Raw genomic sequence first — 15,015 nt, 5'->3', positions numbered from 1 at the left:
TTAGTATCATAAGAAAAAGCTTTATTTTAAGCAATAAATTTGAAGCAAGTACAAATGGGTTCTTGTAAATCAAAATTTTTTTAAATAAATGTACTAATCAGGGCTTAAGATTTAGCAACTCTACAAATTTCATATTAAGTGTCATACACTTGCACTAGGGCACACACTTAAAAATTTAAAATTTATTGTTTTTAATTATTCAAGAATATATGCACCCCTATGTTCATACCAGTGTTATTTATAATAACTAAGATCTTGAAACAGCCCAAGTGCCCATCAGTAGATGAGTGGATAAAAAAGCTGTGGGACATGTACACCATGGAATACTCAGTGACTATAAATAAGAAGGATCTCTTGCAACAGCCATGGATGGACCTGGAGATTATTATGCTAAGTGAAATAAACCAGTTAAAGACAGGCAAATATCATGTGATCTCACTGTTATGTGGAATCTAATGAACAAAATAAACTAATGAGCAAATAGGTCCAGAGGCATGAATACATGGGACAGTGACAGATCTCAGAGGGGAGGGGAGACCAGGACGGGAAGAGATTAACCAAAGAATTTATATGCATATATACATAGCCCATGGACACAGACAATAGTGTGGTGAAGGCTGGAGTGGGGCAGGGGGTGGGGGTGGGGCAGGGGAAATAGGAGACATCTGTAATACTGTCAACAATAAAAAATAAAATTTTTTAAAAATTTATTGTTTTAAATTGTTTATTACAAAACAATCTCCAGCTATATGGTAAGTCACTTTAAGCAGCAGATACCAAAGAAATCCTATGATTTACACAACTGTTCAAGCAAACACAAGAAAATTCTAGTTCACTTTCTATACACTATCAAAAGGATAAAAACAAAAGGCCCTTCTATCTCAAATTAACCAGGTTTTGAATGGCAGCTTTTCAACATAATAAAATAAGGACATAAAAAACAAAGACAAAATACATCTTCTAAAACATGTTTTTAGTCCATATGTACTTCAGATAATCTTGTATTAAGTTTTGCTTCAACTTTCAATGTCCAAAGTAAATCTATCCTGGTGCAGTGTTTTAAGAAGTCAATAGAAGCAGCAGTAGGAGCATCATATAGTCGTTTCATTGCTATTTCCAGATTCTATAAAATCCTAATGCTATTGCCAGGCAAGTAAACACTGAGGCTGTGAACAGAAGAAACCATGTTACAGGTCATGCATTTGTGATTATTTTGCAGAGAGAAACAGAATAATGTCATCTTCGGTTTAAATGAAGAACAAAAAACAGGGAATCCAACCAATTTTGCAACTTAGGTTTTTCATTCCCTAGAAAATTACGCTTCAGATAAAGGGCATCCTTTAGGGTAGGACTGATACCAATTCTTAAAAGCTTCCTGTATTTCAGACTCCTTATATACCTGCTCTCTGCTACATCATCTGGACAGAAAACCTTCCTGTTCTCCTTAAGCAGCTGAATCTGGGTGAGGCTTTTAGGGACTCCCTAGTTTCTAGTTTGTTTAAACAGCAATGACTTATTTTTTGTCAATACACAAAGATATTTATTACACCATTATTTACATAGAGAAAAATTGGAATCTACATTATAATAGAACTAATCTATGATACTGGATGGCCTATTATACAGCCATTAAAAATGGCATGTACTCATAGAATAAAAGACTAAATAAAATACAATAACATGTCAGTAATGATTACTTCTAATTGGTAGGATTATGGATGATTTTAATTTTCTTTATAATTTTTAAACAGCCATGACTTTTTTAAAAATAAGGAATGCTTCACGAATTTGCATGTCATCCTTGCACAGGGGCCATGCTGATCTCTGTATCATTCCAACTTGAGTATGTGTGCCGCCAAAGCGAGCGCAAACAGCCATGACTTTTAAAATAGAGAATCTGAAATGAAGGACAAACTTCAACTAAAGACACAAGAGACAATCTGTCATAGTAAAGCTATCTGATTTTAATGTATAAATTTAATTATACATTATCCCACTACTTACTGAAACCTGGTTAATGACATGATCATTTTCTTAATTTTAAGAAATGGGATTAGGTCTAAGACACACAGGGAATGAGGACATTTGAGGAGAAAGTATAATGCTAAGTTTCTTATCTTGGTCAATCATACATTCTTCCATCCATGTGCCAGGCAGTGTGCTGGGCAATGACATACATTACCTTATGTAACCATAATTAAAACCCTATGAGGTTGGTGTTATCAGTCCTATTGTATAGACGAGACAAGCCCAAGTGGTGGAACCAGGACTCAACACTACATGTTCCTGACTCCAAAGTAGTTGTTTTTAAAAAACAGCAACACTCTATTATCCTATTTATCCCTTGTCACCTGAAGGACTCAACCCAATTTGTCACTTTTTGGGCCACGTAGTGCTATCTAGGTGGTATATTCTTTGCTAACCCCAAAAGCTGGTTAAGTTGTCTTAGACTGCTAGTGAGCACTTTATCGTGAGGAAGGAGGTATTTCATTCCTTTATTAGAAAACACAACACAATGGTTACTGTATTTAAGTTTCTCTCAATTGTTGTCAACTGTTACTTCTCATTGCTGTCATTGTGCCAACCCCAAAGTGCTTTCAAATTTGTTGTTTATCTTCTATGGCCTGTCTAGGGCACTTCCTTTGGATGTGTAATGCACAGGTGAGCATGGGCCTGATACATCTTAAGTACTCTATGTTAGATTTCACTGTTTATCTGCCTAGAACAGAATCTGTCACATTAACTATAAAGATTAAATGGAAACTGCCATTATTTTACAGCTCTCGCTCTCTTAGCAACAGTGACCTGGTTCAAAGGGTGGTGTCTGACCCAAGATAGGCCATTCAGATCCCTTCCCTGGGATTTTCTGAATTGGAACAAGGAAAGGGATAATTTTTTTGGTTGGTGAAACTGGAATGATACGAGTCTGGGAGCTACTGATGGCCATGTTTGTAATCCGTGGAGGAAGCTGGTATAAAAAATGAGGCAAATATTCAAAGACAGGATACAGAGAAAGCTGTGATTCCAATTATCCCTGGGCTGAGGCTATACCTCTGTCCTTCTTCCATAATTCAATATGTAAGCCAATAAGTTCCCCTTTATATCTAAACTGGTTCAAATAGGAAGTATGATACTTGAAACACAGAGCCTTGACTGATGCATGATTTAAAAATATGATTAATATTTACAATTTTAGAAGGATTTCTTCTCTAAGGTAAACACAGGACCTTTACTGCTGGAGCTTTATTAATATTTTTTCTGTGTTCATGATTGCATTCAATATGTGACTCTCAGATGTGTGGAGTATTATTGTCTTATTGGCAAAATCTCAGGTATTCCAGGACCTAGTGGATGCACTCATGACATTAACTTCCCACCGGCTGAGTGTGTGGGATTCAGATTTCCTAAAAGGCTTGCTGAGTGTGTGGGATTCAGATTTCCTAAAAGGCTTGCTAGTAACTGCGGCAGTAAACAAACATTTGGAGAATAAGGACAGGGAACGACAAAGCCTTCAGAATCGTGGCTCGCACGTCCTCACTGGAAAAAGGAAGATAACCTGGAAAAGGTATTTTTCCAAACCATGACTTGCTAATTTCTTTTGCCACTGCCATTAAGTCTATTAGAGTCAGCCTTGTATATATCCACTACTGAATGAAAGCCTTATGGAGACCATCACCATCTTCAAACAGTATAAAAAGGATTTTATTCTTAACTAAGGTATTCTTTTGGTAAACACTAGAGGAAGCTGAGTGGAATTTGAAGATCTTCAAGAAATTTGGTTAAATTTTAAAAAGTTGTAGTCTGTACAATGTGATCTAGTTATTATTTTAAAAAACTGTAATGCTTATATAAAGAAGAAAATACCTAGAAACCTTCCTAACCTGGTTGCTTTGAAATTTGTTTTGAAAAATGGGCACACACATTCCAAACTGGGCTGTTTGGACATTTCCCCTGAGCATTACCACTGAATTGATCTCCAGTTCCAGAAACTTTGCTAGAATGGGGGTTTTCAAAACTTGTTTTCGCCTTAGAATTCTTTCTTCAAATGAATCTTTGGTGGAAGCCCAATATTTTAAAAAGACAGATGAGCCATTCAAGTTGAAAAAATACAGGGAGTGTGCATCACTGAGGGCTGGGGCTCCATCTTCACTCCTGCCACTTCAACAATATTAGCGGCTGCCCAGAAAACCATTGATGGTATAAATCAGCAATTTTGTCTTGGACAACAGTTCAATAATATGAAAAATTTTAAATGTGCATATCTTTTTGACTCAAAGTATAGATATGCAAAGCAATTTATACAGAAATACTATCATGAAGGCACAAAGGGGTGTGTGTGTGTGTTTATCCAAGTAAACATATATATGGCTGTTCGGTGCATTGTTTTTAATAATGAAAAACTGGTAGTAGAATGTCAATAGACGTTTGGATAAATTACAGCAATTTCATACAATGGAATACTATGCCTTCTAGTAAACAGATGTCTATTGATGTGAAAAGATATTCAAGAAATTTGGTTAAATTTTAAAAAGTTGTAGTCTGTACAATGTGATCTAGTTATTATTTTAAAAAATTGTAATGCTTATATAAAGAAGAAAATACCTAGAAAGATATATACTATTATGCCTATGAGGAGGGAGTAGGTTTTCACTTTTACTATATTGTTTTTGAATTATATGAACAATTTAGAATGAAAAAGAAAAAAGTACTATTTGACTAGGGCATTCTTCCTGTCTCCTTGGGGTCCTATAATTGGTTCAGGTCCCATGGTACTTGAGGAGCACAGTATGGGACAAATAATCTAATTTGGGGGTAGTATCTGTCCTCTGTCAGTTGGATTCAAGGTAGGAGATATTTTCCCCCTTTGCTTGCTATGATTTTTAATGGCCTATATATATTTTAGTTATGTTTCCCTGTAAATCCACTCAAATACTGATGGAAGAGCACAGCAATAAAAATAACATTTTTTTCATTGAAGAATCCAGTTCATCTTCGCATCATTTGGACTTGTGTTTATATATTTCTTCGGCATCTATAAGTTTTTTCCTATTAGTAAGTTGCAAAGTTGCCTGTTAAACTTATATCCTAAACATATTACCTTTCAAACTTAGATTCTTCATGCACTGCAAGGGAATAAATAAAACTTGTTATAGCTCCTCTATTTTTTCTTCTGTGACAGCCATGGTTGCCTTGGGAGGTAGGAGCTGACAGGTCTGAAAACCAAAGGACAATAATTCCTTTTTCTGAGAAACACAGCCTTACCTGCAAGATAACGAATTGTCTCAAGCTTGTTAGATTCCATTAGTGTTTTTAAAGAAGCAATTTCAGTGTCAATTTTATTACTCGTCTCTGAAATAATACTTCTGGTTTTCGTATCCTATAGTAAATAAGAATAATGACAATTAAGTTTTATCCTTATATATTATTGGCAAAAATATTTACATTAGAAAACCTTATTTATGGGTGAATCGTGTATTACAAACGTTTTAATTGGGGAAACATAGTAAAAGCAGTGTGATATTAAAAAAAACATTATGGCCCAGCTGGCATGGCTCAGCGGTTGAGCATCAACCCATGAACCAGGAGATCACAGTTCAATTCCGGTCAGGGCACATGCCCAGGTTTCAGGCTCAGTCTCTAGTAGGGGGCGTGCAGAAGGCATTCAATCAATAACTATCTCATTATTGATGCTTATATCTCTCTCCTGTCCTCTCTCTGAAATCAATAAAGACATATTTAAAATAAATAAATAAAACCATTATGTGAACATTACAATCTGACAAAAAATATTCCTTCTACTTTGGTATTTGGAGACCATTTATTAGAATTACCACATTCTGGGCATGTTCTACTAAAAATTTTAGTCACTGAACTATCACTTTATGTGTAGAAAGTCCTTAGGATAAGGTAGTTAAAAATTTAAATGTATTTTGCAAGAGAAAAACCCCAACCAGGTTTATGATGAGAACTGGCACCAACAGTAAGGAAATGGCAGAAATGCCTGTTGGGTAACACTGACTGCTATGTGTGCAGAAGCTACGAGATAGGAGAGGGGAAATGGTACTTAGAGCTAGAAATTAGCTGTGAGAGAATTTTTAAATTTCTTGATCTCCTTTGGCCAAAAAGTAAGAGAAGAGAATAGGATGCCAAGAAGGACAAATGGGACTTTCCCTTCCATTAAGCAAGGAAGAGTGCTGTCTCTTCTAGTAGAATGTGCTCCAAATGGCTTTTAACTCTCAAGAAAAGGACTGGCTAAGCCAGAAAGCTGGGTTTTACTCAAGCGACAAAGGTTAATGATTGCAGTTTAGGGTCACTGAGAAGGTAACCATTAACAATGACTATGGGGTTTAAAACCCAGGTTCATATCCCAGCTCTACCACTTACCAGCTGTGTGACCTTAATGTCTCCGCGCCTCATTTTTTAAATTGGTAAAATGGGAATAAGACTGCCTGCCTCACAGAGGCTGATAAAGGATTAAATAAATTGACAGAAGTACATCAAGTAGAACAATATCGACATATAATAAGCACTCATTAAGTATGTACTACTATTTTTTAAAATTTAAAAATAATTTAATCTAGACACTCAAATACTAATTATGAATCCTTGTCTTTTAAAAAATAATTCTTTTTTATATAAAAATAATTTAGTTTAAAAAAAGTATGCTACCTGGAAGGCTTGATTCTGACTCAGAGGTCACAGTTCAGGTACTATCATCCACCTGGTGGCAGTTATCCCCAGTGCTGGTTAACCATAAAAGCTATGAGGAAATCATGGATTCTATAAGGCTAGCTGTTTAAAGTCCAAACTTATAAAATGATACACATTAAAGCAGTTGCACAAGGCATGAGTGCTATACAAGAGACATTTTTACATACTAACTTACCTTTCTGGTAAATTCTGTGGTTGCTTCCATAAGTTTCTTTTCTTGATCTGTAAACTAAAGGATATGATGCATCAGGAGGTTAATCAAAAAGCCTAAAAGGGATTAAAAAGCATTAGGTAACCAAGAAAGTACATTTAAAAGCACATTACCATATCTGTTACTCTGCTCCTTTCTAAGTTGATGTCCAGTTTATTATCTGCTCTGATACGAGTGGTTTCATTCTTTAAAGAAAATAAAAATATTTCAAAAGTGAACTTGTAATGAATATTTTGAAATTAATAAAATATTTTGAAATGGGAAGAAAGTTTCACTTACTATTAATTGCTGCTTAACTTGTTCTAATTCACTTTTCATTTTCTAGATGTAAGAAAGGTCACATACAATTGGAATTAAACCAAAAGCCCATATTATGGTTTTTTCATAAACTCTAAAACCCTAAATTACCCAAAATTGGACAATCTATAGATTTCTCATACAGAATTTGACTAAAAATAAAGACAAAAAAGAATAATTTATCATATTTAGAAAGTAAATCTTAGGAAAACATTAGAAAATGTATTTGTGTTTTAGTTTTCTACTTTTTAAAACAATAGATATTCTAAATTTAAAAAGTTAAGCTAATGGATAACAAAATTACAAGTGAATTACAAAAAACATTTTTCTCTTAAATTACTCAAGTAATTAGTACAGGATCAAAAAAACGAAAAATGCCACATTACTTTCAGTTATACTTAGAGCTATTCTAAAATTGTATATAATAGAGCTCAAATATTTATGTGACTTTTATACATATAAGATACAGCTCTTACTCTTTAGTATTCCAGAAACTATGCTTTATACATAGAAAGATTAGGCATGGTTAAACATACAGTATATTTTTATTTGAAAACTCATAAATAATTATTTAGTAACCACATAAAATTATTACTTGGTCCTATTATTCACCAAATAGACTGCTTGGGAAATCAGTTATTTTTAAGCAATAGACTGAAACTCGTGCCACCTCGTTCTCTGCTCTCAGATTCGCAAATTCACTCTTCTCGAGGATGACCATGTCCTTCCTGATGGAGTCCAAATGGGCCATTAGCTGCTGCACTGTTATTTCCTAGAAAACCAAATAAAATAACCTCATGACCTATGGAAGGGGTCTCATGAAACTTCAGAGTTTCATATGCTATAAGATACAATGTCGGCTAAGTAAAAAAAAGTGACAGACCATATGAAACCTACATGTCTGAAATACCAAAATGAAAAGGAACAGGAGATTCAAGGAAGAAAAAGTATTTCCCAGTGAAGAGAAATAAATGTTTAGAAACATTTATAAAAGAATCCCAATAAAATGCTTATTTAGCATCTAAGAGTTCCTCAACAAATATTGTTTTTCTTAAAATGGCTACATGGAAAGGGTTTTGTTATCTTTTAGTGCGTTAGTTTTGAGGGATTTTCTATCATCAGAAAATTCCAGGGTACTGGATAAGACTCAGAAGTCAGGTAGTAAAACAAAATAGGTAGAAGTATGGTTTAAATAACTACCCCTTGTCAGCATAACATAATTAGTGATTTTTTAAATGACATTTCAGTACTCTCAGCTGAAAACAGAAAAAGCAAGAGACACATAAAAATGAAAAAGGAAAAAAATTAAACATTTTCAGCTATTAAATAGTTGATTTTTGTAAATCCTTTAAGCCAATTTGTGTTTTATCCAAATAAGTTTGCCCACTCCTGGTGGCAACATCATGGAAAAGAAATGTGGAGATGTTTTGCCTTAAATATCAATACTATTGTAAAAAATTATTTTTTTCTGTGCACAACAGGCATCCCTGAGTCTTATGCCTTCCCTAACCTTCATCCTTATTATTGGGGAAGGGGGTTCATTTTCTTTTTTGCAGTTCTGTTTGAAACAGTCATGAGAATTAGCTCAGAAGTCATATAGATGTGGCTCTCTGGGCTGTGTTAGTCCTATTCCCCCAAAATGTCACGATGAAGGAGTTCTAAAACATTAACTCTGTTACCTTTATTTAAATCTTTAATAAAATGTTATTACTGAGACTACACAGAGAACAGTTGAAAATGTAATTATAGATTTCTTGTGGATTCTGAACCTGAGGTAAGGAATTGTACCACGGCCCTAATAGCCTCTTGTTATCTCCATTTCCTCCTTTAAATAGTTTGTGACTCAAAAAGGCCTACAACACAGCACAGGTGTCCAGCTGCAAAAACTTTAAATGGAAAAGAATAATCCAGTATCAAGGAGTCAAATCTGTTAAGTGTGATCATTATAACTATTGTGGAGCCACCAGAGAATATCAATATAATTCAGACAATAAGTGAATTCAGAATATAACTGTATTCTCAGGTTGAGCAGACTTGATTTAGAATGGCCCTTCCTGAAGGGATCAAGTATGAAGCTTGTTTGTCTCATGGCCCTGAGCCTTAGCCCCATCTTTCATGGCATCTTTGTGCGTCATTCTATCCTAGAGGTGGGGTCAGCAAGGGGATCAGGCTCAAGGAAGGAATGGGATTTTAATTTCACACACCAGTAATAAAAAAAATCCGAAGTTCAGTAGTCATGTTACTACATCCAATCCTATATTTTGTATATATGATTAAATGGTCCTGGCAGCATAAACATTTCTCAAACCAGTTTTAACTCATTAATTACATAACAGGTAAACTTAAAAACCTGATTTAAGAGCATATTACTTTATTTAAAATGTCAGTAGCTCCATTAGCTCTTTCAGGATAGCTCAGAGGTTTTGGAAAATTAAATGATTGGCTTCTTCTTTAGTGGATTTAATAGTCTGTTATGATTCTGAATAAATTAAGCTAAAATAATGCACAAACTTATAGGTAAGTTAAATCCAGGGGTTCAAAGCTCTTAATTCTAAATGTCTAATTGAAAATTATTGTAAAAATCTTTAAAAAGTTTTTGATCCTTCATGACCTTTAATGTAATGAAATTTTATGCAAGGGCTTCTAATTTTACATAAAAAAGAAACCCTAATTTCTCTAGGCTGTGAAATATTTATCTAAGGAAGGAAGCTGATATTTGAAAAATTAAAATTTAGGAAGATTCTTAAACACTGAATTAATTAATGATGACAAACTAGGAATTATTCCAGTTAAGCTCAATGAGCTTATTCTATCCTTTATATAAAATCATTGCTTTTGTCCATAGCACCACAATGACAAGTCTTGCAAACTACTCAACCTCTCTGATCATCTCTTCTGTGGCAAAAGAGAAAAATTCTACCTACATTTCAAGGTTGTTAGAGGGGTTAAATAATATGTGAGAAGTCCCCAACATTGTGCCTCACATCTTAAGTTCTTAGTAAATGGTGTTATTTGACTTGAAGGATTTGTATATCCAGTCAAATTAAAGCATCTTAGGTGATTTGTGAAGTCCTTCCCAGCCGTGCAAGTCCCTTCCCGCCTTCTAAGTTTTTGTGAAATTTAAGCAGAATATACACGACTGCAGTAAAATATTATTATATAGAAGGGTTAGCTCTTCTGTGGTGGGCTTTCAACAGGGAAAAAGTTGTTTCATTAACAATCTACCACCGTCTCATGATCCATATATAATTATCTCACAATGAAAGATTTGACAAAATTTTATTTTCTTTGTTAACCATAATTCTGTTACGACTATTCTAACTCTGTAATCTCTGTAGGTACTGACTTTACTAAAGGGTTTTTTGTTTTTGATCCCTTTAAAGAGGACAATAAGGAAGATGCAGGTATGTTTGGGTGGTCAGTGGGCAGGGAGGCAGTTATAAAAAACACTGTCTAATAAAACTGTGGAGAAGTGATAAAAATGAAGATGTTACCTGTTGAGCCTGAGTGACCATCTCCTTATAAATAGTATCCAAGCTGACATTTGATAAAGTGCTTAATGCTGATACAATTGTTTCTGCTTGTGCTTTGTCAAATCCTGTAGGCAGCAAATAGGTATTTATATTTTTTAAAAAGTACACATTCTCATCAGAATAAACAGCTGATATAACTTTCCCTATAAAAATTTGACAATTTATGCTATATTACTCTCTAAAAGCACTCTACAATTTTAATTCCCACTGATCCATTTCCCCAATCTTATCAACACTAAAAATTACTAGTTTATTTTTAATTGTACATTTGGAGATAATTTTAGTTTTATTTACTTTTTAAATAGGAAATATATTTACATGGTTTAAAGTTGAAAATGTATAAAGGGTAAACAGTGAGAGGCCTCTGTTCCAGTCATATTTTGCAGCATAGCAAACCACCCCCAAACTGGCATAGAACAGTAATGAACAGGTCAGTTCTCCTTCAGGGTGTCTTATTTTTGAGTGTATAATTGTTGGATTCCTGTTCAAGGCGCATGCCTGGGTAGTTGCTCTCCACGGATCCCCAGTTGGGGGAGGCAGCCAATCAGTGATTCTCTCTCATGAATGATGTTTCTATCTCTCTCCTCTCCCTTCCTCTCTCTGAAATAAAAAAATGTATATTTTCAAAAAGGTATTAGTTATTTTAATCTATACTTAAAATTTGCATTTCCTTGGTCAAGTATCTACATATATTTATTGGCTACTGATATTTTTCTGTGAACTGTTTATAGCTTTTGCCCATTTTTCTGTAAAACTGCTGAACTTATTGATTCATATGAACTCTTTGTATATTAAAGCAGTAGGCTCATTGTCATGCTTGTTGCTGACAATTTTAACTTTATGGATGATATCCTTTAAAATACAGATTTAAATATTTCTGTAGTCACATCTGTCAGTCTTTACTTTCACTGCTTCAGAGTTTTATGTCTTGCATCCTCTAAAAATCTATATTCTAGTATTCTTTTAGTTTGTCTTTCATTTTTTACATGTAGCTTTTAGTCAATCTAGAATTTATTTTTCAGTAAGGGGATGATACATATTTTCCCCAATGGCTAGCTAGTCAGTTACCATAACTCACTTATTAAATATTCCTTCCTTTACCTATTTGTAATGCTTTCTTTATTGCTTACTAAATCCGTATGTGTGTCTGATTCCTATTCTCAAATCAACTTTCCTATGTGATATTACATAATTTAAATAACATGGTATCTGGTCATTTTTTGTGCTTTTTTTATTTTGTTTTTTGCTGTTCTTAAACACTGTCCTTGTAATTCCACATGGATTTCAGTATCAGCATAGAAACTCTAGTTTTTCTTCTTTTTTACATAATAGGAATCATTCTATACATGTAATTTTACATAATGCTTTTTTCACTTATATACCTTGAGCATTTCTCATAATCAAGCAATACCATTTTTATGATTGTAAAATATTCCACTGTATGGATGGCACTTATACTTAAATAGTGACTCTTAACTGTTCCTAACAGTGATATTGTCTTGACTAGGTAATTTGTCATGAATGGTGTTAATTTACTTCTTTCGAGATACCCATGTTTCTCACCATGAGTTTCCAAGTCCTGAACCAATGCATGGGTATCAAAAGTTAATTTCCTTTGTTCTAAAGGAGTTATGTCCACTCGCCTCATATCATGTCCTTCCTTGGTTGTGGTGGTGAAGAAGTCTGAAAAGAGAAGACAATATTTTTGTTTCTTGAAGTAACTAATGGAAGCATCACACTTCAGCTTCTAAAGCATTTCCCCCATGTATTTACAATACAGTTCCAGCTCTTCTCCTTAGGAATTCTGTAATTTCAGGCAAGATAATTGACTCTTGAGTCCCTCTTTTATCCAAAAGTGTCTATCATCATTAGGCTTAGCAAATATCCAATAAATGTCTTCTTTCCTTCTTTTAGTATTCAGAAATGTTTAAGGGTCAGTCTAAAATTGTAATATACATCAAAAGTTTTGACTATCGCTGCCATGTCTCTAATTACTGGAGAACATACACTACCCAGCTTTCCTCAGTGCTCAGAAGTTGTTTATAGTGCTAAAAGAATTTTTTATACCTATATCCCCATCCAAAGTAGCTTTCTGTATCCTACGCTTATATATTCAGTTTATTTTCCAGTTTTCAGTTCTAATCTGAAATTACCTTGTTTACTGTTTGTCTCTTTGAATCACAATATAAGCTCCATGAGGTACTGACTGTTTTTCATTACTATATCTTTAATACCTAGAACACTGCTTGCTAAATAGTTGGGTTACAATATTTTATTGTTAAATAAATGAATTTTATTTTAAAAGCTGGACTATTTACTGTTAACACAAAAGCCCTAGGAAAAGTTTGACATTTTAAAAACAGATGTCCTGTTTCAATAAACTCCCAATTTTTAAGGCACTGGGGATGTGAGCAAAACCAGACATACCATGTTTTCATTGACTTTATAGACTAGCAGGTAGGAAACAGATTAAAAAAAAAAAAATCTGTATATAAACTCCATCATTTTCAAATGATGAAAAGAGTAAGGGGCCACTTAAGGTTTCTCCAATAAGTCAGATTCAAGAGGGTAACTCAACAAATATGTTGCAACGTTATCGTTTACTTATGGTGATGTATTTTCCAGTATTAGATGCAGTTCAAAGTTCACTGTCTGAAAATATTTAATAGTTTTCATTTGAATATGTGAACAAGTTCATCTCTAAAGATTTGCACAGATAGGATTGAGGTTGGGTGATTTCCCAGGGTTCAGAAAATGCTACCTCCATTTTTTAAGGGCCATCTAATGTGTATGCACGCTCAACACCTAAATATATAACCAGAGGCACTGTGAGGGACCCTGGCAGCTCACAACTGCGTAAGAACAGCACAAAGTGCAGTGGGTACTGGTTGGCTCATTTCACCTGGCGCTGAAGATTCAAGGTGAACAGTGCCCACTCTGTGGACAAATTGAGTTTAAAATGGGGGGGGGGGTATTCTGAAAACGTCTGTCAGAGTAAGGTCAGATGTCCTTCAGGGCACACTGCTAACAGGGGTGCCACCTAGTTCAACACCTGCAGGTTCCAGCATTCACGCTCTGCTTTATTTTTGAATGGCTCCTATGTGCTAACTGCAGAGTAATGAAAACTACAGCGAGAATACAGCGGACCTGACGTAAGCTGCAGTCTACCAACAACCTGGGCTCGAGGCCAGCACCGAAGTAAGTCTAAATTTGAACAGGCCACGAAAGAAATCAGGACTCTCCAAGTTTGCACCTGACAGATCTACGAGAGGGCGGGGATTACCGGCCTCATTTCACAGTAAACAGGCAACGAGCTCAGAAAGAAGCGGGGCTCCAGTGGTGCCGCTAGCAGGGAGCCCCAGGCCTTCAGAAGCTCGCGCTCAGACCTCTCACAGTCCCGGCCCTCCCGGGGCGAGCCCCCGCAGCAGGGTCCCCCGCGCCCCGCGGGCTGGGCAGGAGGGCGTGGCACCCTCGCCTCGGGGCAGCACCAGCGTCGATCTCTCTAGAATGCACTCGGGCGTCGGTGACTCGGGGCGTTCTCTCACCTCTCCGCAAGGCCGGCGAGAAACGCCCGCGGGGGGTTGAAACCCGGCGGACCCCGCGACTCTCGGAGCGCAAGAGCCGCCAGACATTGCGGCTCCACATATCCTCAGTTTCCCAGCCGGTGGGAGGAAGCCAAAGGCTGGACGAATCACGCTCAGGCTTTCGGGCAAGGTAGTTCTGGCGCCGCGAGGATGCTGGGAAATGTAGTTTCCGACCTGTAGCAACGACCCCACGCAGCGCCTGCTCGACCTGCGGTTACGCAAAGCTGGGCCTCGTCACAGACGGACCCACAACTCACTAGCATGGTTCAGAGCCGCTCCGCTTCGCCCGCCACACCTTCCCCACCCCTGCACGCCGTTACCGCCCTGAGAAAGCGGGATCTTGTCTTTGAACCTTCCGGCGCCCGCTTCCCGGCAATGAGGTATAGTTCACCAGAATAACCCTGGGCAAACAGCAGCCATTGCGCGTTCGGGTCGGTGGGAGTCACGTTTAGCCGCACAGCAAGCTGGGACCTGAAGTTCTCAGCCGCTGAGCATTCTGGGGGTTCACGCAGATGCTTTCTGGGACATGTAGTCCAGAGACGCCCACACTCTTGCTGCGTTACATTCGGCAGCTTCGCCCTCTGGTGCACAGGAGGAGGAACTTTAGTTAATTTAGTCCGTCTACATAGAAACAGAATTCCTCTGCTTCTAGTGCAGTAGACTTGATGTTCACTACTTA

General features: G+C 36.3%; 1 protein-coding gene and 1 non-coding gene across 3 annotated transcripts; both read right to left on the bottom strand.

The window, feature by feature from the left end:
* Nucleotides 1-14,626, bottom strand: CCDC90B (coiled-coil domain containing 90B). Of its 2 annotated transcripts, none has more exons than XM_016206852.2 (9): nt 14,298-14,626; nt 12,316-12,435; nt 10,714-10,817; nt 7,890-7,991; nt 7,202-7,243; nt 7,036-7,107; nt 6,887-6,940; nt 5,263-5,377; nt 1-1,166 (listed from the first exon to the last, which is right to left on the bottom strand). In XM_016206852.2, exons 1-9 carry the CDS (start codon nt 14,395-14,397, stop codon nt 1,111-1,113), a joined length of 765 nt encoding a protein of 254 aa, XP_016062338.2. In that variant the 5' UTR covers nt 14,398-14,626; the 3' UTR covers nt 1-1,110. The 2 variants fall into 2 exon arrangements, with proteins under 2 accessions (XP_016062338.2, XP_016062339.2); XM_016206853.2 differs by lacking the exon at nt 1-1,166 and adding an exon at nt 6,670-6,760 and having other exon boundaries at nt 5,296-5,377.
* On the bottom strand, nt 1,765-1,868 carry LOC148091963 (U6 spliceosomal RNA). Its single transcript, XR_015715356.1, has one exon. It is a non-coding gene; the product is annotated as a U6 spliceosomal RNA (small nuclear RNA).
* Nucleotides 14,627-15,015: the final 389 nt, after the last annotated feature.

The sequence above is a fragment of the Miniopterus natalensis genome, chromosome 11, assembly GCF_054644295.1.
Source record: "Miniopterus natalensis isolate mMinNat1 chromosome 11, mMinNat1.hap1, whole genome shotgun sequence".
NCBI lineage: Eukaryota > Metazoa > Chordata > Mammalia > Chiroptera > Miniopteridae > Miniopterus > Miniopterus natalensis.
Note: the sequence above shows the minus strand (reverse complement) of the source record. Positions and strands in the feature narration are given on the sequence as shown.